General features: G+C 39.1%; 1 protein-coding gene across 4 annotated transcripts in view; it reads right to left on the bottom strand.

The window, feature by feature from the left end:
- The window catches only part of IKKepsilon (I-kappaB kinase epsilon), a 96783-nt gene that overhangs the window by 26834 nt on the left and 49281 nt on the right, over positions 1–20668 (bottom strand). For 3 of the 4 annotated variants that reach the window (XM_070105123.1, XM_070105121.1, XM_070105122.1), the window contains 5 exons: positions 19584–19737; positions 11700–11919; positions 8843–8908; positions 7388–7589; positions 4956–5094 (listed from right to left, as the gene is read on the bottom strand). In XM_070105123.1, coding sequence (XP_069961224.1) covers positions 4956–5094; positions 7388–7589; positions 8843–8908; positions 11700–11919; positions 19584–19737 — 781 coding nt within the window. The remainder of the gene's footprint in view (positions 1–4955; positions 5095–7387; positions 7590–8842; positions 8909–11699; positions 11920–19583; positions 19738–20668) is intronic. The other variant, XM_070105124.1, reaches the window with a different exon arrangement.

The following is a 20668-nucleotide window of genomic DNA, read 5'->3' on the forward strand; positions in this document are numbered from 1 at the left end:
CATAGCCGGGCTCAGAGAGTAGATAAATTCTCGAAACTCTTCAAAGGTAAGGTATGTTGGAAAAAAATTATGCAATTTCCTTGAAAATATTTTTTGGGGAATCCCAAACACTTAGAAAACAGATAATTTCTCAAAGAGCAATATAATGTCTTCAGAAATGGAAAGCCATGCTAAATACACCATTCAAAAACTCATGACAGGTTTGATGTACAGATCTAATGGAAAGAGACATGGATATAAAAATGCAATACGATCAGCTCCCAATGCGACCAATTATATAAGTGTATTTATGTAAGTGCGTTTGTATGTGTATGTTTGGGGGTCTGAAATGGACTACTCTAATTCACAATATTCCTTATGGGAACAAATTCGGTCAGTACTGGCACCTGAACATACTTCTGGAATGAAATAATATCGTAAACCGGGGGTCCACTGTATATAAAACATGCAATGTAAATGATTAAGAAAACCGACAAGCTGAAGAATAAGACACCTGGGCAACACTTAGGAATCTTTACTGAGGAAATGCTTCACCAGCCAGTGTCTTCTTCAGTCATAAGAACAGTGGAAGATGTAGAAAAGTTTGAGGTAATCATTGTTATGTTTTATGGAGTCAAACATACATACATGTATACTTTTCTAATATAAATATCGCCTTAAAGCAAATCACAGCTTTTTTTTTCACTTGCCATTGAATATCAAAGCCTAAAAACATGTTTATGGTATTAAGTGGGCAATAGCACTAGGCCTAAAAAAGATGCAAAAGCAAAAACAATAAAAAAAATGGAGCCAGTCAGCTGATGTGCACATCACCGTCAAAAATAATAACCTGCTGTATAAGCAGGGCCCTCCTGTACAGCAGTAGCCTGGGACCTAACCTGCTGTATAAGCAGGGCTCTCCTGTACAGCAGTAGCCAGGAACCTAACCTGCTGTATAAGCAGGGCTCTCCTGTACAGCAGTAGCCAGGAACCTAACCTGCTGTATAAGCAGGGCCCTCCTGTACAGCAGTAGCCAGGAACCTAACCTGCTGTATAAGCAGGGCTCTCCTGTAAGCAGTAGCCTGGGACCTAACCTGCTGTATAAGCAGGGCTCTCCTGTACAGCAGTAGCCAGGAACCTAACCTGCTGTATAAGCAGGGCTCTCCTGTACAGCAGTAGCCTGGGACCTAACCTGCTGTATAAGCAGGGCTCTCCTGTACAGCAGTAGCCTGGGTCCTAACCTGCTGTATAAGCTAGGCCTTCCTGTACAGCAGTAGCCCAGAACCTAACCTGCTGTATAAGCAGGGCCCTCCTGTACAGCAGCAGCCTGGGACCTAACCTGCTGTATAAGCAGGGCTCTCCTGTACAGCAGTAGCCTGGGACCTAACCTGCTGTATAAGCAGGGCTCTCCTGTACAGCAGTAGCCTGGGACCTAACCTGCTGTATAAGCTAGGCCTTCCTGTACAGCAGTAGCCCAGAACCTAACCTGCTGTATAAGCAGGGCCCTCCTGTACAGCAGCAGCCTGGGACCTAACCTGCTGTATAAGCTAGGCCTTCCTGTACAGCAGTAGCCCAGAACCTAACCTGCTGTATAAGCAGGGCTCTCCTGTACAGCAGTAGCCTGGGACCTAACCTGCTGTATAAGCAGGGCTCTCCTGTACAGCAGTAGCCAGGAACCTAACCTGCTGTATAAGCAGGGCCCTCCTGTATATAAAGAACAAATAATTTCAATTATAAAGTTTTCTTCTTCTCTTTTTTAGTAAATGTATACAGGAGAAGGGGTTACTAGCCCATTGCTCCCGGCATTTTAGTCGCCTCATACGACACGCATGGCTTACGGAGGAAAGATTCTTTTCCACTTCCCCATGGACAATAGAAGAAATAAAAAAGAACAAGAGCTATTTAGAAAAAGGAGAAAAACCTAGATGTATGTATATATATATGCATGTGCGTGTCTGTGAAGTGTGACCAAAGTGTAAGTAGGAGTAGCAAGATATCCCTGTTATCTAGCGTGTTTATGAGACAGAAAAAGAAACCAGCAATCCTACCATCATGCAAAACAGTTACAGGTTTTTGTTTCACAGTCATCTGGCAGGACGGTAGTACTTCCCTGGGTGGTTGCTGTCTACCAACCTAGGAGGGGTGTTAATGTTGCAGTTTAAAAACTGTAGTGTAAAGCACCCTTCTGGCAAGACAGTGATGGAGTGAATGATGGTGAAAGTTTTTCTTTTTCGGGCCACCTTGCCTTGGTGGGAATCGGCCAGTGTGATAATAAAAATAATAAAAATAATTTCAATTATCATTATATTCATAATAATAAAAAATAATCCTAGTTAGTAGGTTGGTAGACAGCAACCGCCCAGGGAGGTACTACCGTCCTACCAAGTGAGTGTGAAATGGAAGCCTGTAATTGTTTTACATGATGGTAGGATTGCTGGTGTCCTTTTTTCTGTCTCATAAACATGCAAGGTATCAGGTACATCTTGCTACTTCTACTTACACTTAGGTCACACTACACATACATGTACAAGCATATACACACCCATCTGGGTTTTCTTCTATTTTCTTTCTAGTTCTTGTTCTTGTTTATTTCCTCTTATCTCCATGGGGAAGTGGAACAGAATTCTTCCTCTGTAAGCCATGTGTGTTGTAAGAGGCGACTAAAATGCCGGGAACAAGGGGCTAGTAACCCCTTTTCCCGTATAAATTACTAAATTTAAAAAGAGAAACTTTCGTTTTTCTTTTTGGGCCACCCTGCCTTGGTGGGATACGGCCGGTTTGTTCGACTGGAACAAATAAGGTTACTATCATGCTGAGGCATTTCAGGCAGACTTGTGGAGAAATACTAAACTAGAAGGGGTCACATTGCACAAGGTTATTAAGTGTTGATTTGAGGAATGAGAACATAGCTCCAATTCCTTAGATCAAGAGCCCTTCAAATGCATAAAGGCAACAACTCCCTTGAAAGGTGAATCTCTTCACAATAACTCTGTATAAGAAAGATGTAACATTATCAACTTATTATAATTCTTTCACACCATCTTGGTAATATTTATCTCACCAATTCTGATAAATAAAATAATTGGGCCATTTATCAGCAGCCTTCAAACCACAAATAAAGTAAAAGTAATAAAAAGGCACAATACCATGACTTGTGTAAATTAAAACAAATAAAATGGCACAATACTGTGACTTGTGTAAATTAAGAGTACAATATGTGCTGTGATTAAACATCTGAAAAATACCCCCAGGAAAAATTAACAGAACACAAACACCTGAGTACTTTCACGTGTTCACAAACATATGAGAGAATCTTAGTTCTCCGAAAAGTACGTGTAAGCATAAAAACGGCCTTAAATGTCACCTTCCCACCTCAACATATAACTCACTTTCCCACTTAACGATAACAATTTTATTTTAGCATAACACATGAGATGTTGTGTATCTTTATACGTATATGCTGCTAAACTGTTGTTCTGAACACCACTACAAAAACAGTGATAATGTGTGAGTGTGGTGAAAGTGTTGAATGATGATGAAAGTATTTTCTTTTTGGGGATTTTCTTTCTTTTTTGTGTCACCCTGCCTCGGTGGGTCACCCTGCCTCGGTGGGTCACCCTGCCTTGGTGGGTCACCCTGCCTCGGTGGGTCACCCTGCCTCGGTGGGTCACCCTGCCTTGGTGGGTTACCCTGCCTCGGTGGGTCACCCTGCCTCAGTGGGTCACCCTGCCTTGGTGGGTTACCCTACCTCGGTGGGTCACCCTGCCTCGGTGGGTCACCCTGCCTCGGTGGGTCACCCTGCCTTGGTGGGTCACCCTGCCTCGGTGGGAGACGGCCGACTTGTTGAAAAAAAAAAAAAACATGTTTGTACAAACGAGTATAACAATTTGGTGAACATGCCAACAGCCCCTTTATATGCAGAACATTTCGTGCAAACTTGAGAATAACTTAAGATTAATAGGGCAATAACAGAGCAGTAACTGTACATATGGTCATTAGGTGAGTTACAGTGAATACAGGAAAATTAAATAATCAACTGGTTCACGCTATATGGCTTTAATAAGTTCGGTAAAGGAGAATTACAGTTTTGAAATGGTACATATAAAAAATACAGTATTACAATTTAGTACAATTTAAAACAATGAAATTGAAACAGTTAGAAGTTTGAAATAAATTATCAAATAGCTGAGCAGTCATAATTTATTTAGGAGTGTTTTGATTAACCCGTAAACGGTCCAAGTAGATCTACGTTTTTTTTACATATTTTCAAATATAACAAAAAAACAGAGTAGATCAAAGTTTTTTTACACATTTTCAAATGTAAAAAAACAAAAAGAAGATCTACTTTTTTTACTGAAAATAAATAAATAAATAAATAAATAATAAATAAATGTTGAAAAAACGTATATATACGTTTGGACCATTTGCGGGTTAACTAGTAGGTGTTAGGTACAATGTTTGTCTGGTTAATTTTGGGAGATGAGGTGATTTCTAAGAAGAGCCTTAAATTGATTGCAGGCAGGGGCCCTTCAGTGTGTTTTGGCAATAAATTCCAGATCTTCGGGCAATTTATGTGCATAGCATTTTTCCCAAGGGAGAGACAAACACGAGGGATATCGAAGAGTGATTTGTGCCTTGTGTTATGCCCGTGTGTTCTATTGTAGTTATCAAGGAGAAGTTTGAAAGGAGGGTTAATATTTGAGTATAATGTTGTGTGTGTGTAGAAGGCACAATAATAAGTGTGGATGTTTTGTATATTAAGCAAGCTAAGGGTCTAGTGCAGGAGTTGGTAATCAATCGCACTGCAGCTTTTTGTTGGGTTATTAACCCATAAACTGTCCAAACGTATATCTACATTTGTGCGCGTAGCGCTTCAACCTTGATTTTCTCCGTAAGAAACAACGTAAAAAAAATGTAGACTATGTTTGAACGTAGATCTACGTTTGGACAGTTTAAGGGTTGAACAAGTGACTTACTTGCACCAGTCAGCAAGGTTATCAGTGGTGTGGTGGAGAGTCGCGGTGACGGAAGCCATCAGAGTCTCCAGACTTTTTGCCGTTTCTTTCATCTTCATTTTCTCCAGCAAGTGAAATTGTTCATCATTGAACGTCAAGGCTGAAAGTTAAATCAATTTTTATTTCCAATACACTATATTGTTTTTATCTCAATAGCCATAAGGAAACACATTCACTATCATTCATTCAGAATGATGGTGAATGTGTTGCCAGAAATGTGCAGATATTGCAATTTAAATGCCTATCAAAACTGCAACATTTCCCCCTCTGCTCTGATTGCAGGCACTGTACTTCTCACCTCCAGGATTCAAGCTGGCTAACCAGTTTCCTCTGAATCCCTTCATAAATGTTATCTTGGTCACTCCAACAGCTGGCCAAGCCATAAAAACCAGTTATCTCTACTCACTCCACTCTTATACACAAAAACTTGCTAAATGCACATCCTTAAACATTTCCTAGGACGACTCCTAACCTCCTTCCACACTCCATTTATACACCATCTTGGTCATCAAAACAAAACTTAAGTTTATTTCTTTGCAAAGATTACAATGTGTGTTTACATTTCATAATTTGATTGGTACAAAGAGAGCCGCTATCATGCCGGGACATCCTATTCTGAGCCTTCCTCTCTAAATACCCAAACCATCTCAACAACCTCTCATTTCACTGAACTAAATACACCTACCATCTGACTTACGACCGAGTTCGGTTCCGAGAAACCGGTCGTAAGTCGAAATGGTCGTAAGTGTAACTTTACTACTGAATATCAACAAAACATTTTTGTAATGATTTTATTTTATTGTTTTATTTTGGTATTTCATGTTTTACTTTACTTTTTATGCTGTTAGTACTGTATTTTATACTGTAAGGTTTAGGATAAACACTGTGTACAACACAAATACTTGTTTATTTCCCAGAAATTTGGCATAAAAAACACGGTCGTAAGTCGAGTGGTAGTAAGTCGAGCAGGTCGTAAGTTGGATGGTAAGTGTATTCCCACACCATCTTCTAATTAATATGCTCTGAATTCTTAGTATAATATTCACACCTAACATAGCCCTCAAACATGATCTCTCCACTAATTCTCCCTGACCCTCCTCACTATAAAATTCAAAGCCCATGTCTCACACCCATATTATTATAATCAAAACTAAGTGCTAACCCCATCAGGGTCATACAGCACTGCTCACACTCTTATAAATGTGTTTGTATCCAGCGTTGTAATTGTGATTGTACACCAAACTGAAACAATGAAGTATAAAAGCTACATTACCATGGTTGCAATAATTTTTAATGTATCTACCATCTAGCGAGGAAATACTAGGTGTGTCAGCATAGTTGCTGATCCCCTTATATGTGCTGTATAGCATATCATAGTACCATCCATGTGTTTACATAGAAGATCCCTAGGCCGAGTGTTTGTGTGACGTCACGGGATGCGCATGTGTACGTTCGTACCTCTGCCTCCTTCTCAGTCGGCAGATAGACATCCAGGCAGTGACACGGCAGGTTGGGCTCCATCTCCCATTATCACAGTCTGACAATATATATTGTTACCATCCAACTAGTGTGTCTACCTTCAACCCTCAAATCTCCTTTTAAGAACCCCTACGACAGGTGATGTTTAGGTCAATCCTGAACTGTCGTCAAGCTGTGACTTGATGATGATCCCAGATGAAGGAAAATATTAACCAAAATAAGCTAGAAAAACAATATACTTCTTACTGCTATCTCTGACAACAACAACAACTTCTTGCTGCTCTATATCTGATGATAAAAACAACTAACTTATTGATGCTCTTTCTCTGACAACAATAACTTTTTGCTGCTCTATCTCTGACAACAACAACTTACTTCTTGCTGCTCTATATCTGACAACAAAAACAACTTACTTCTTGTTGCTCTTTCTCTGACAACAATAACTTCTTGCTGCTCTATATCTGACAACAAAAACAACTTGCTTCTTGCTGCTCTTTCTCTGACAACAACAATAACTTCTTGCTGCTCTATATCTGATGACAAAAGCAACTTACTTCTTGCTGCTCTATCGCTGACAACAACAATAACTTCTTGCTGCTCTATATCTGATGACAAAAGCAACTTACTTCTTGCTGCTCTATCTCTGACAACAACAATAACTTCTTGCTGCTCTATATCTGATGACAAAAGCAACTTACTTCTTGCTACTCTATTGCTGACAACAACAATAACTTCTTGCTGCTCTATATCTGATGACAAAAGCAACTTACTTCTTGCTGCTCTATCTCTGACAACAACAATAACTTCTTGCTGCTCTATATCTGATGACAAAAGCAACTTACTTCTTGCTGCTCTATCTCTGACAACAACAATAACTTCTTGCTGCTCTATATCTGATGACAAAAGCAACTTACTTCTTGCTGCTCTGTCCCTGAGCAGATGTTGCCACGACTCTCTCATTTTATTAACATAAGTGGCAGCTTTGTTTGGTGCTCGTTCTACTGTGGCTGCATCGTTCCTGACCTGCTGCCACTGACGCCGCAACTGTCCTCCGCTCACTACTCTCTCATACAACTGGTTTACCACTGGCACTATAGCATTCAGGGATTCACGAACCTAAAAAGGTGAAACCCAATGTGTACCAGAACAAGTATGTGTTTCACTTCTGAAATTTCATGAACAAAACATCCATTGCATTATGTAAATTTCAGTGTACAGAATATTGTAGAATGTTATTTTGCATGTTTAAGTGCCACACTGTGAGTGTTCTGAACAACAAGGAATGTGAAGGCCACAAAATATTAATTAAATTTTGTAACAAACCAGCTGTCTCCCACTGGAACAAGAGCAGCCCGAAAAAGAAGAAAAACTCTTACCATCCCTCACTCCATCACTATCTTACCAGAAGTGAACCAATATAACTAAGATGCCATTCCAAATTGCTACATCCCCACCACCTTTGAAGTGCAGGCACTGTACTTCCCACCTCCAGGACTCAAGTCCAGCTAACTGGTTTCCCTGAATCCCTTCATAAATGCTACCTTGCCAACACTCCAACAGCATGTCAAGCAATAAAAACCACTTGCCTCCACTCACTCTTATCTAATACGCTCACACACGCCTGCTGGATGTATAATACATGTGTATCTACTGTATATATTAAGATCTGTGAAAAAATCTCCTACCCAAAGCACAATCTTATATTTCAAACAATACTGTGCCTTATTTGTTTTCAATATTCTAATATTTAATTTTTTTATAATTTTCTCTAAGTTATCAGTGAAGAAATAACTTTTATTTTGATAAACTTTCTTTGAAAGTGACTCTTCATTCCTACCTTGAATCCCTTTTCAAACTTGACATTATCTGTCAAGGAAAATGATATGTAACATAGCCACTGTTCTAGTTATGTCAATACTGCAGACTAACTTTGAATATTCATGCACATGAGTGGGCTGAACACCACTTCCAATAATCCCACTCAACTAAAGTTACAATACCACAGCTGCAACAATACCCAAGTAACTTGCACATAGGAAAGGTTAGGTAGTGATGACATCTGGCTTTGACTTGGCCCACTGACAAGTAACGTAGACCTGTGGCTTGTCAGTGACTTGTGACTCATCAGTGGTCCAAGTAGACCTGAATCACCATTATTACTGTCCCTCTCCTGAGCCCAAGTCACGTTTATAAACCATTCAATCACTACATTTAATCTACTTGAAACTATAAAACAGATTTGACTGGGTTGATAAGGTCAGGTTAGACTGAATTAGGTATAATTAGCATTATATTCATCACTTGTTGTTCAGAGTGTTAAGTGCATGTGCTATATTTCTTCAAGTAAATGTTAACAATATTGCACTCACCACTTTCTCTCCATCACCTGTCCTATCCACCAGTTCCTCAAGCCTCTTAATCCTGGGTTGAGAGGCCTAAGATGCCACCACAACATTTTAATAACCAATAAAAAATTACATGTTTATCAGCCTTAAATGTAATATCAGTCGTGCATTACATGCGCCACTGAGGAGAGAGAAATATATACTGTGCTAGTAATGAGTTGAAAATAAAAGGCAAGACAACAATTTGGGAAGATAACTGGGAAAATACAGGGATGCAAGAAATACAGAGTCTCCCCCACTTACAAACAGGTTCGGTTCTGAGTGGTCGTCCGTAAGTCCATTTGTTGTAAGTCCAACTCGTATATGTATACAGTATACATGAACGGGGGAAAAATACACAGTGAACACTAGTAAACAAAACGTGCTATAAATGAAATAAAGTTTATAATGTTTATAATAAGGTTTGTAAATAAATTTAATAAAACAGACAGTAAGATAATATAAATTTAATAAAACAGACGATAAGATAATACAAATTTAATAAAACAGAGGGTGTTCGTATTATTGAAAGTTCACAACACAAATGTTTGTATGCAGGGAAGTCTCTGTCATGGGAAAAAATTATGTAAACCCTACAGAAGAGATAGTCTGTCAATGTTTTCTGTTTTGTTTTGCTTTTTGACAAATCTGCCGTCTCCCACTGAGGCAGGTGACCTGTAGAAGAAGAAACAAGTTTTTTCTTCTTTTGATATATTTTTTTCAACAAACCGGCCGTCTTGCACTGAGGCATGGTGATCTAAAACAGAAAAACAAGTTTTTCTTTCTATATTTAGTAATATACGCAGGAGAAGGGGTTACTAGCCTCTTGCTCCCGGCATTTTAGTCACCTCTTACAACACGCATGACTTATGGAGGGAGAATTCTGTTCCACTTTCCCATGGAGATCCTTTTAATGTATGAAATATAATGTAAGATACAGTTTATCTTCGAACAGACGTCATAAACACTCATCAGTCAACAGGTAAATCCCACATGGATGAAAAATAAGATCTGAACTTCTGAGCCTCAGTTAGAGCCCCTCTTCAGCAGATCATCTACTGAAGAGAATCTCTGAGGCTAAAATAAACAAATCCTTGCACCTCTGCTTTGTTTTATTCCAATAGCAGTGATCACAAGCACTGTAATACCGTATTTCATGCCTTGTAAGGCACAGCTTATAAGACTTGTTTTGTAAAGTAAAAGGACACAAGTGCAACTAATGTGACATTTTATTGTGGCAATGTTTTGCTCTCCAGGAGCTTTATTTGGCTTGATAAAGCTCCTGGAGAGCGAAACGTTGCCACAATAAAATGTCACATTAGTTGCACTTGTGTCCTTTTACTTTACATATTGTCGGTAATTCTACCAACTTTATTACAAGACTTGTTTTAATTTCAATTTCTTGGCATCAGACGCAACAGGGAGATGTACAGCGCACACCACACCCCAAAGTTATAGCTCCCGTCACCGACCTTAAATTTGTCGGCATTATTTTCTACTTTTTACTGGTTTGTTAATGCAGACTATATTCATCAAAATTTTAATTCCTCAATGTATTTACAATAGCAAAAATGTTCTTCATAAATAATCTGAAGTCTTGCTAGGGTACTTACACTAGATTAATATATATAATAAATTAGACACAAGTGCAACGCTTGGGTGTCTTTATTGCAGAAATGTTTTGCCACACAGTGGGTTCCTCAGTCATATACAGAGAAAAAACCATACCATGGGCAGGGATAGAACCCGCGATCAGATTCTCAAAACTCCAGACCGTCGCGTTAGCCACTGGACCAACTAGCCACAATAAGATTCATGGCTAGCTGGTCCAGTGGCTAACGCGACGATCTGGAGTTTTGAGACTCTCTGATCGCAGGTTCTATCCCCGCCCGTGGTATGGTTTGTTTGCAATTGTGTCATTACGATTTCGTGAGTCATATACAGAGAAGAATGGTGAAGATCAGAAAGAGTTGGAGGTAATCAGTCCCTCAGTCTGGAGTCAATATTATCAATTCATCTATCTTGATAAGAAACGTTTCCACAACAAAGATACCCAAGCGTTGCACATGTGACTAATTTATCAACTTGTTGCTTCTCTGAACCATTAACCCGTAAACGGTCCAAACGTATATATACGTTTTTTCAACATTTGAAAGTATGTAAAAAAAGTAGATCTTCTTTTCGTTTTTCTACATTTGAAAATGTATAAAAAAAACTTTGATCTACTTTTTTTTATTTGTTATATATGAAAACATGTAAAAAAAACTTAGATCTAGTTTTGTAGCACAACACATGTGAACGTAGATCCGCTTGGACCGTTTACGGGTATATATATATGCCCTCAATACAGGTGTCTGGAGAGAATTTAATGATAAAGAAAATGATTATGAAGTTATAAAGACAGTAAAGGAGTAATAGCTAAGGGTCCAAAGGGAGGGATGCAAAGGGAAACCGAACATGCAAGCTAAAACTTGTATTTCTTCAAGAAATAGCAAAGGGTAAAGGGAAAAATCACTAAGCAACTGAAGGCCATTTTAAAAATATACTCTTACTGATTATACAAGTCTGTCAATACATTATCATGCACAGGCTGACATGAGGGGATTAAACCTGCAGAGAACCAAGGCGGACAACATGAAAAATTTATAATTTACTTATTATTTACTAGAGGGAGAAGTCAGTTAGCAACTGAAAGCCATTTTAGATATATACGTTTACTGATTATAGAAGACTGTCAATACATTATCATGCAAAGGCTGACATGAGGGGACTGAACCTACAGAGATCCAGGGACGAGAATACAAAAAATACAAAAAATACAAAACGATGATAATTTACTTACAGCTTTCTCCGTGTCAACTTTATTATTTACTAGATCCTCTAATCTTTCCCTCAGAGGCTGAGTAAATGTTTCTTGGTTGCCACCGCACATCTGAGTCAGCATGAGAAACCTGCGGTGGTTTGCTACCAGCTGACTGAACCGATCGCTGACAGCAGCTGTCAGGGCCTGCACATGGCCCATCTGATTCTTAAGACTTGTTAGTTCTTGAACAATTACCTCACTGAAAATATCAGTGAACTTAAAAGTCACTGTCTGTATAATGAAAATATGGTTATTATTATTATTTTTTTTTTCGACACACCAGCCGTCTCCCGAGGTAGGGCGACTTAAACAGAAAAACAAAGTTTTTCTTTATATTCATTGAAAGGTTTTCTTTTTACACAAACAACAAAAAGGCACAATGCCATGACTGGAACAATACACAACCTGCACATAGGTGACAGAAGCTTACGATGATGTTTCGGCCCGGCTTGGACTAGTATTTACTGTGTGACTGTTAATGGGTGGTTCATGGCCTGGCAGGTAAAGCTCTCACTTCATACTCTGAGGGTCCGGGTTCGATTCCCGGCAAGGGTCAAAACAGTGAGGGTGTTTCCTTACACCTGTTCACCCATCAGTAAAATAGGTACCCGGGTGTTAGGTGATTAGTGTGGGTCACACCCTGGAATGAAATTGCCCTAATTTGCCTGATATGCTCTGCATAACAAGGGTCCTTCTATGTAGTAGTATGTCACTGATGTCAGCTATAGTCTGTATACCTTGTACATGTACTTGTATACCTTGTACATGTATGTGTATACCTTGTACATGTACTTGTATACCTTGTACATATACTTGTATACCTTGTACATGTACTTGTATACCTTGTACATGTACTTGTATACCTTGTACATGTACTTGTATACCTTGTACATGTACTTGTATACCTTGTACATATACTTGTATACCTTGTACATGTACTTGTATACCCTGTACATATACTTGTATACCTTGTACAGGTACTTGTATACCTTGTACATGTACTTGTATACCTTGTACAGGTACTTGTATACCTTGTACATATACAGTGGACCCCCGGTTAATGATATTTTTTCATTCCAGAAGTATGTTCAGGTGCCAGTATTGACCGAATTTGTTCCCATAAGGAATATTGTGAAGTAGATTAGTCCATTTCAGACCCCCAAACATACACGTACAAACACACTTACATAAATACACTTACATAATTGGTCGCATTGGGAGGTGATCGTTAAGCGGGGTTCCACTGTACTTGTATACCTTGTACATGTACTTGTATACCTTGTACATGTACTTGTATACCTTGTACATATACTTGTATACCTTGTACATATACTTGTATACCTTGTACATATACTTGTATACCTTGTACATGTACTTGTATACCTTGCACATGTACCTGTATACCTTGTACAGTTTTTTTTTTTTTTCAACAAGTCGGCCATCTCCCACCGAGGCAGGGTGACCCAAAAAAGAAAGAAAATCCCCAAAAAGAAAATACTTTCATCATCATTCAACACTTTCACCACACCCGCACATTATCACTGTTTTTGCAGAGGTGCTCAGAATACAACAGTCTAGAAGCATACACATATAAAGATACACAACATACCCCTCCAAACTGCCAATATCCCAAACCCCTCCTTTAAAGTGCAGGCATTGTACTTCCCATTTCCAGGACTCAAGTCCGACTATATGAAAATAACCGGTTTTCCTGAATCCCCTCACTAAATATTACCCTGCTCACACTCCAACAGATCGTCAGGTCCCAAGTACCATTCGTCTCCATTCACTCCTATCTAACTCGCTCACGCACGCTTGCTGGAAGTCCAAGCCCCTTGCCCACAAAACCTCCTTTACCCCCTCTCTCCAACCCTTTCGAGGACGACCCCTACCCCGCCTTCCTTCCCCTATAGATTTATATGCTTTCCATGTCATTCTACTTTGATCCATTCTCTCTAAATGACCAAACCACCTCAACAACCCCTCTTCTGAACATCAAAATGGTATGCAATACCGACAGGTTGGTAGGTAAGACACATAGGCAACAGTTAGGCAACTTTATTCCGAAACGTTTCGCCTACACAGTAGGCTTCTTCAGTCGAATACAGAAAGTAGGCAGGAACAGTAGAGATGTGAAGACGATGTAATCAGTCCATCACCCTTGAAGTCGTAGAATTTGAGGTTGTCAGTCCCTCGGCCTGGAGAAGTTCAGTTCCATAGTCAGGAACTATCAGGAACTGAACTTCTCCAGGCCGAGGGACTGACAACCTCAAATTCTACGACTTCAAGGGTGATGGACTGATTACATCGTCTTCACATCTCTACTGTTCCTGCCTACTTTCTGTATTCGACTGAAGAAGCCTACTGTGTAGGCGAAACGTTTCGGAATAAAGTTGCCTAACTGTTGCCTATGTGTCTTACCTACCAACCCCTCTTCTGCCCTCTGACTAATACTTTTATTAACTCCACACCTTTTCCTAATTTCCACACTCCGAATTTTCTGCATAATATTTACACCACACATTGCCCTTAGACAGGACATCTCCACTGCCTCCAACAGTCTCCTCGCTACTGCATTTACCACCCAAGCTTCACACCCATATAAGAGTGTTGGTACTACTATACTTTCATACATTCCCTTCTTTGCCTCCATAGTTAACGTTTTTTGACTCCACATATACCTCAATGCACCACTCACCTTTTTTCCCTCATCAATTCTATGATTAACCTCATCCTTCAAAAATCCATCCGCCGACACATCAACTCCCAAGTATCTGAAAACATTCACTTCTTCCATACTCCTCCTCCCCAATTTGATATCTAATTTTTCTTTATCTAAATCATTTGATACCCTCATCACCTTACTCTTTTCTATGTTCACTTTCAACTTTCTACCTTTACACACATTCCCAAACTCATCCACTAACCTTTGCAATTTTTCTTTAGAATCTCCCATAAGCACAGTATCATCAGCAAAAAGTAACTGTGTCAATTCCCATTTTGAATTTGATTCCTCAAAATTTAATCCCACCCCTCTCCCGAACACCCTAGCATTTACTTCCTTTACAACCCCATCTATAAATATATTAAACAACCATGGTGACATTACACATCTCTGTCTAAGACCTACTTTTACCGGGAAGTATTCTCCCTCTCTTCTACACACCCTAACCTGAGCCTCACTATCCTCATAAAAACTCTTTACAGCATTTAATAACTTACCACCTATTCCATAAACTTGCAACATCTGCCACATTGCTCCTCTATACACTCTATCATATGCCTTTTCTAAATCCATAAATGCAATAATAACTTCCCTACCTTTATCTAAATACTGTTCACATATATGCTTCAATGTAAACACTTGATCTACACATGCCCTACCCACTCTGAAGCCTCCTTGCTCATCCGCAATCCTACATTCTGTCTTACCTCTAATTCTTTCAATTATAACCCTACCGTACACTTTTCCTGGTATGCTCAATAAACTTATTCCTCTATAATTTTTACAGTCTCTTTTGTCCCCTTTCCCTTTATATAAAGGGACTATACATGCTCTCCGCCAATCCCTAGGTACCTTCCCCTCTTTCATACATTTATTAAACAAAAGTACCAACCACTCCAACACTATATCCCCCCCCTGGTCACAGGCCTGGTCACAGGCCTGGTCACAGACTGGGCCACGGGGGCGTTGATCCCCGGAACTCTCTCCAGGTAAACTCCAGGTAAATACCTCCATCTCCCCATCTACTAACTCCCCAACTCTGTTTTTAACTGACAAATCCATACTTTCCCTAGGCTTTTTTAACTTGTTTAACTCACTCCAAAATTTTTTCTTATTTTCATTAAAATTTCTTGACAGTGCCTCTCCCACTCTTTCATCTGCTCTCCTTTTGCACTCTCTCACCACTCTCTTCACCTTTCTTTTACTCTCCATATACTCTGCTCTTCTTATAACACTTCTGCTTTGTAAAAACCTCTCGTAAGCTAACTTTTTCTCTCTTATCACACCCTTTACTTCATCAGTCCACCAATCACTCCTCTTTCCTCCTGCCCCCACCCTCCTATAACCACAAACTTCTGCCCCACATTCTAATACTGCATTTTTAAAACTATTCCAACCCTCTTCAACCTCCCCACTACTCATCTTTGCACTATCCCACCTTTCTGCCAATAGTCGCTTATATCTCGCCCGAACTTCCTCCTCCCTTAGTTTATACACTTTCACCTCCCTCTTACTTGTTGTTGCCACCTTCCTCTTGTCCCATCTACCTCTTACTCTAACTGTAGCTATAACTAAATAATGATCCGATATATCAGTTACTTGTAGAAAATAAAGATACTATTATTATTATTATTAAGAACCAAAATATAGCCGTAAGTTTCTTCAATGTGCAGGTTATTTGTGTTCTTTTTTACGTTTAGTAATATATACAGGAGAACTGGTTATTAGCCCCTTGCTCCTGGCATTTTTGTCGCCTCTTACGACACACACGGCTTACAGCTGAAGATTTCTGTTCCACTCACCCATGGAGATAAGAAGAAATAAATAAATAAGAACTACTAAGAAAGTAGAAGAAAACTCAGATGGGGTGTGTGTACATGCACAGGGAGGCCCCACTTTACAGCAATTTGCTAATACACGTACAGTGGCTTTCAGTTATACCATTCTTAATTTATTCAAACTTACTACACTAAATATATTCACCACTCACTATAAGTAACAGATGAAAATATTTTAGGGTAAGTAATGTATTCTCCATGGGGAAGTGGAACAGAATTCTTCCTCTGTAAGTCGTGTGTGTAGTAAGAGGCGACTAAAATACTGGGAGCAAGGGGCTAGTAACCCCTTCTCCTGTACGTTACTAAATTTAAAAAGAAAAACTTATTTTTTTTCTTTTTTTAGGTCACCCTGTCTCTGTGGGATACAACCAGTATATTGAACAATAAAAAGTAGTGAGTGTACTGCATATACATATTTTTTGGTCTAACTCTACTGCTCACCTAATATATGATAGTGTAAACATGTTACCAGGATTTTATATGTACAGTGGATCCCCGGTTTACGATATTATTTCATTCCAGAAGTATGTTCAGGTGCCAGTACTGACCGAATTTGTTCCCATAAGGAATATTGTGAAGTAGATTAGTCCATTTCAGACCCCCAAACATACACGTACAAACGCACTTACATAAATACACTTACATAATTGGTCGCATTCGGAGGTGATCGTAAAGCGGGGGTCCACGGTATTTGGAAGTGAAAACAGGCTATGATTCACTTTACAGCAATTTTAGCTTTACAGTAGTAGCCTGGAAGCTAACCTGCTGTATAAGCAAGGTCGTCATGTAGCTTACGATTCTGATAATCATGCCGTCACTTATGAAATACAGTGGACCCCCGCATAACGATTACCTCCGAATGCGACCAATTATGTAAGTGTATTTATGTAAGTGCGTTTGTACGTGTATGTTTGGGGGTCTGAAATGGACTAATCTACTTCACAATATTCCTTATGGGAATAAATTTGGTCAGTACTGGCACCTGAACATACTTATGGAGTGAAAAAATATCGTTAACCGGGGGTCCACTGTACATGTATAAGCTTTCAAATTCTTTTCTTCACTGTATTTATGGTCTGATACACAAGAGCTTGTGAATTTCTCCAAAAAACAGGAACACAATTATAAAAAATCTTAAATTATTATTTAAATAATGAACTGATTCTCAATACTCGCACATCTATGACCAATTAACCCGTAAACGGTCCAAACAGATCTACGTTCACATGTGTAGCGCTACAAAAGTAGATCTACGTTTTTTTTACATATTTTCAAATATAACAAAAAAAAAAGTAGATCAAAGTTTTTTTACACATTTTCAAATGTAAAAAAACAAAAAGAAGATCTACTTTTTTTACAAACTTTCAAATGTTGAAAAAACGTATATATACGTTTGGACCGTTTACGGGTTAAACAATACATACAGACATTTTATTTTTATTTTGATTAACACATCAGCCGTCTCCCACCAAGGCAGGGTGGCCCGAAAAAGAAAAACTTTCATCATCATTCACTCCATCACTGTCTTGCCAGAGGCGTGCTTACACAACAGTTATAAAACTGTAACATTAACACCTAACTAATATGGTAATCAGTCCCTCAGCCTTGAGTCGATGTGGTCAGTCCATCAATCTTGAATAGAATACGGAATATGAGCGGAGAAGCAGCTTATAAACCGTAGGCAGGAGAGGTGCAGCAGATGTAGGTGGTGTCACATTTGCCTAACCCTTGGGCACGACCTACTTCCACATTGAACAAATGTGACACCACCTACGTCTGCTGCAGCTCTCCTGCCTGCGGTTTATAAGCTGCTTCTCCGCTCATATTCCATATTCTATTCAAGATTGATGGACTGACCACATCATCTCACTAATATGTCGTGTTACATTCCAGACAGCTGATGTACAGAGAATATCACATTAAAGTGAATCACAACCATTTTTTTTTACTTGTCAATGCATATAAAAAGCATAAAAATATGTTTACACTAACATTTCTTAAGTGTGAAATACAAATAAGTCTAAAAAAAGCACAAAAGTTTAAACAATAAATAAAAAAAATTTGAAAATTGTCGAAAGCCATTTCGAGAGCAAGGCAAGTGCCAGAAACACACGTAATAAACATGATAAGTGAAAAGCGCTGTATTAATGAAGCACTTAAAGTGGGCACAGTATTAACACAGTATGCCTGAATACTGTACAGTGGACCCCCGGTTAACGATATTTTTTCACTCCAGAAGTATGTTCAGGTGCCAGTACTGACCGAATTTGTTCCCATAAGAAATATTGTGAAGTAGATTAGTCCATTTCAGACCCCCAAACATACACATACAAACGCACTTACATAAATACACTTACATAATTGGTCACATTCGGAGGTAATCATTATGCGGGGGTCCACTGTACTAAAGAGTTTCCGATGTATTTTACATGGAATAGACCAAGTGACATTATTACATATAAAACTCTAAAAAGACAGACATCTAATATAATATACTAACATGATCCTACCTTACCTATCTTTGATGAGTTCAAAGAGTTTTTTTTTTTTTTTTTTACTGCCAGAGTCTGGCCTTGGACTAGGCTCCACCACAATTTCCCCTCAAGGGAGGTTACTTGACGCTGGTGAGGGGCTCTTGATCTAGGGAACTGGATCTGTGCTACAATTCCCTGAATTAAGCCTGAATACCTTCCATCCCCCACATGCATTGTATAATCCTAAGGGTTTAGCTCTCCCACATGATTATAATAATAATCCACCACAATTTATTAATTTAGAAAATCCTATCACTTTAGCTCCAAAGATTACTTGTTCTGACTGAAGAAATAATGAGTGCTACAAAAAGAACAGAAAATATACTGCTAAACCCAAGGAACATGATAATGATTTGAAAAATTGTTTAGAAAACTGACAGGATGATGAGTGAGACTCTTGTGTAACTCTTGGCAATTAGTTAGTGGTTTCTTCAGTCCAATGCAGAGAAATGGTTGAAGATGAGGAGTTTGGGGTAATCAGTCCCTCAGCCTGGAGTCAATGTGTTCAGTCCAAGACTGATGGACAGAACACATAGACTCCAGACTGCAGGACTGATTACTTCAAACTTCCCTTCATCTTCCACCACTTCTCTGCACTGGACTGAAGAAGCCACCAGCTGGCAAACCATTTCCATAATAAAAATTCCCAAGTACTGTATTGTATAAGTGTCTTATTCATCAACACACTGAGTTCAGTTATGAAATACTGTGCTTACATGAACATGAGAACACTGTACTTACATGAACATAAGAACACTGTACTTACATGAACATGAGAACACTGTACTCGATCAAATGAACACACTTGGAGAAGTAGTCAATCTTGCGTTTGACAGCGTGTGCAACAGAGCACATAGACTTCCCAACGGCAGCATCGTGCTCCACACTAACCAAGGCCGGAAAACTGCCAAATTTCACAGCTGTTCGTAAGTAATTGGCAGGTGTTAACAAAAACAGAGCAGGACGTACAAAAATAAAATAGAATAAGTTAACAACAAATATAAATGGGTGAGCAAATTAATATTTATGAAGAGATTCAGACAAACAGGTTAGTTAGACTTAAGTCCTGGAGGTGGGAAGTACAGTGCCTGCACTCTGAAGGATGGGTTAGGAAGTTGCAGTCCTGGAGGTGAGAAGTACAGTGCCCGCACTCTGAATGATGGATAAGGATGTTACAGTCCTGGAGGTGGGAAGTACAGTGCCTGCACTCTTAACCCTTTGACTGTTTTGGTCGTATATATACGTCTTACGAGCCAGTGTTTCGGACGTATATATACTTAATAATTCTAGCGGTATTAATTCTAGCAGTATTAGAATGTGGGGCAGAAGATTGTGGTTATAGGAGGGTGGGGGCAGGAGGAAAGAGGAGTGATTGGTGGAATGATGAAGTAAAGGGTGTGATAAAAGAGAAAAAGGTAGCTTATGAGAGGTTTTTACAAAGCAGAAGTGTTATAAGAAGAGCAGAGTACAGTGGACCCCCGGTTAACGATTTTAATCCGTGCAAGAGGGCTCATCGTTATGCGAAATAATCGTTATGCGAATGAATTTTCCCCATAAGAAATAATGGAAATAAAATTAATCCGTGCAAGACGCCCAAAAGTATGAAAAAAATTTTTTTTTACCACATGAAATGTTAATTTTAATACACACAAACTGAAAAAGGCATGCACAATTACATGACACTTACTTTTATTGAAGATCTGGTGATGATTGATGGGATGGGAGGAGGGGAGAGCATTATCTTCTTACTGTTTAGAAGGGGAATCCCCTTCCATTAGGACTTGAGGTAGCAAGTCCTTTTCTGGGGTTACTTCCCTTCTTCTTTTAATGCCACTAGGACCAGCTTGAGAG

The sequence above is a fragment of the Cherax quadricarinatus genome, chromosome 97, assembly GCF_038502225.1.
Source record: "Cherax quadricarinatus isolate ZL_2023a chromosome 97, ASM3850222v1, whole genome shotgun sequence".
NCBI lineage: Eukaryota > Metazoa > Arthropoda > Malacostraca > Decapoda > Parastacidae > Cherax > Cherax quadricarinatus.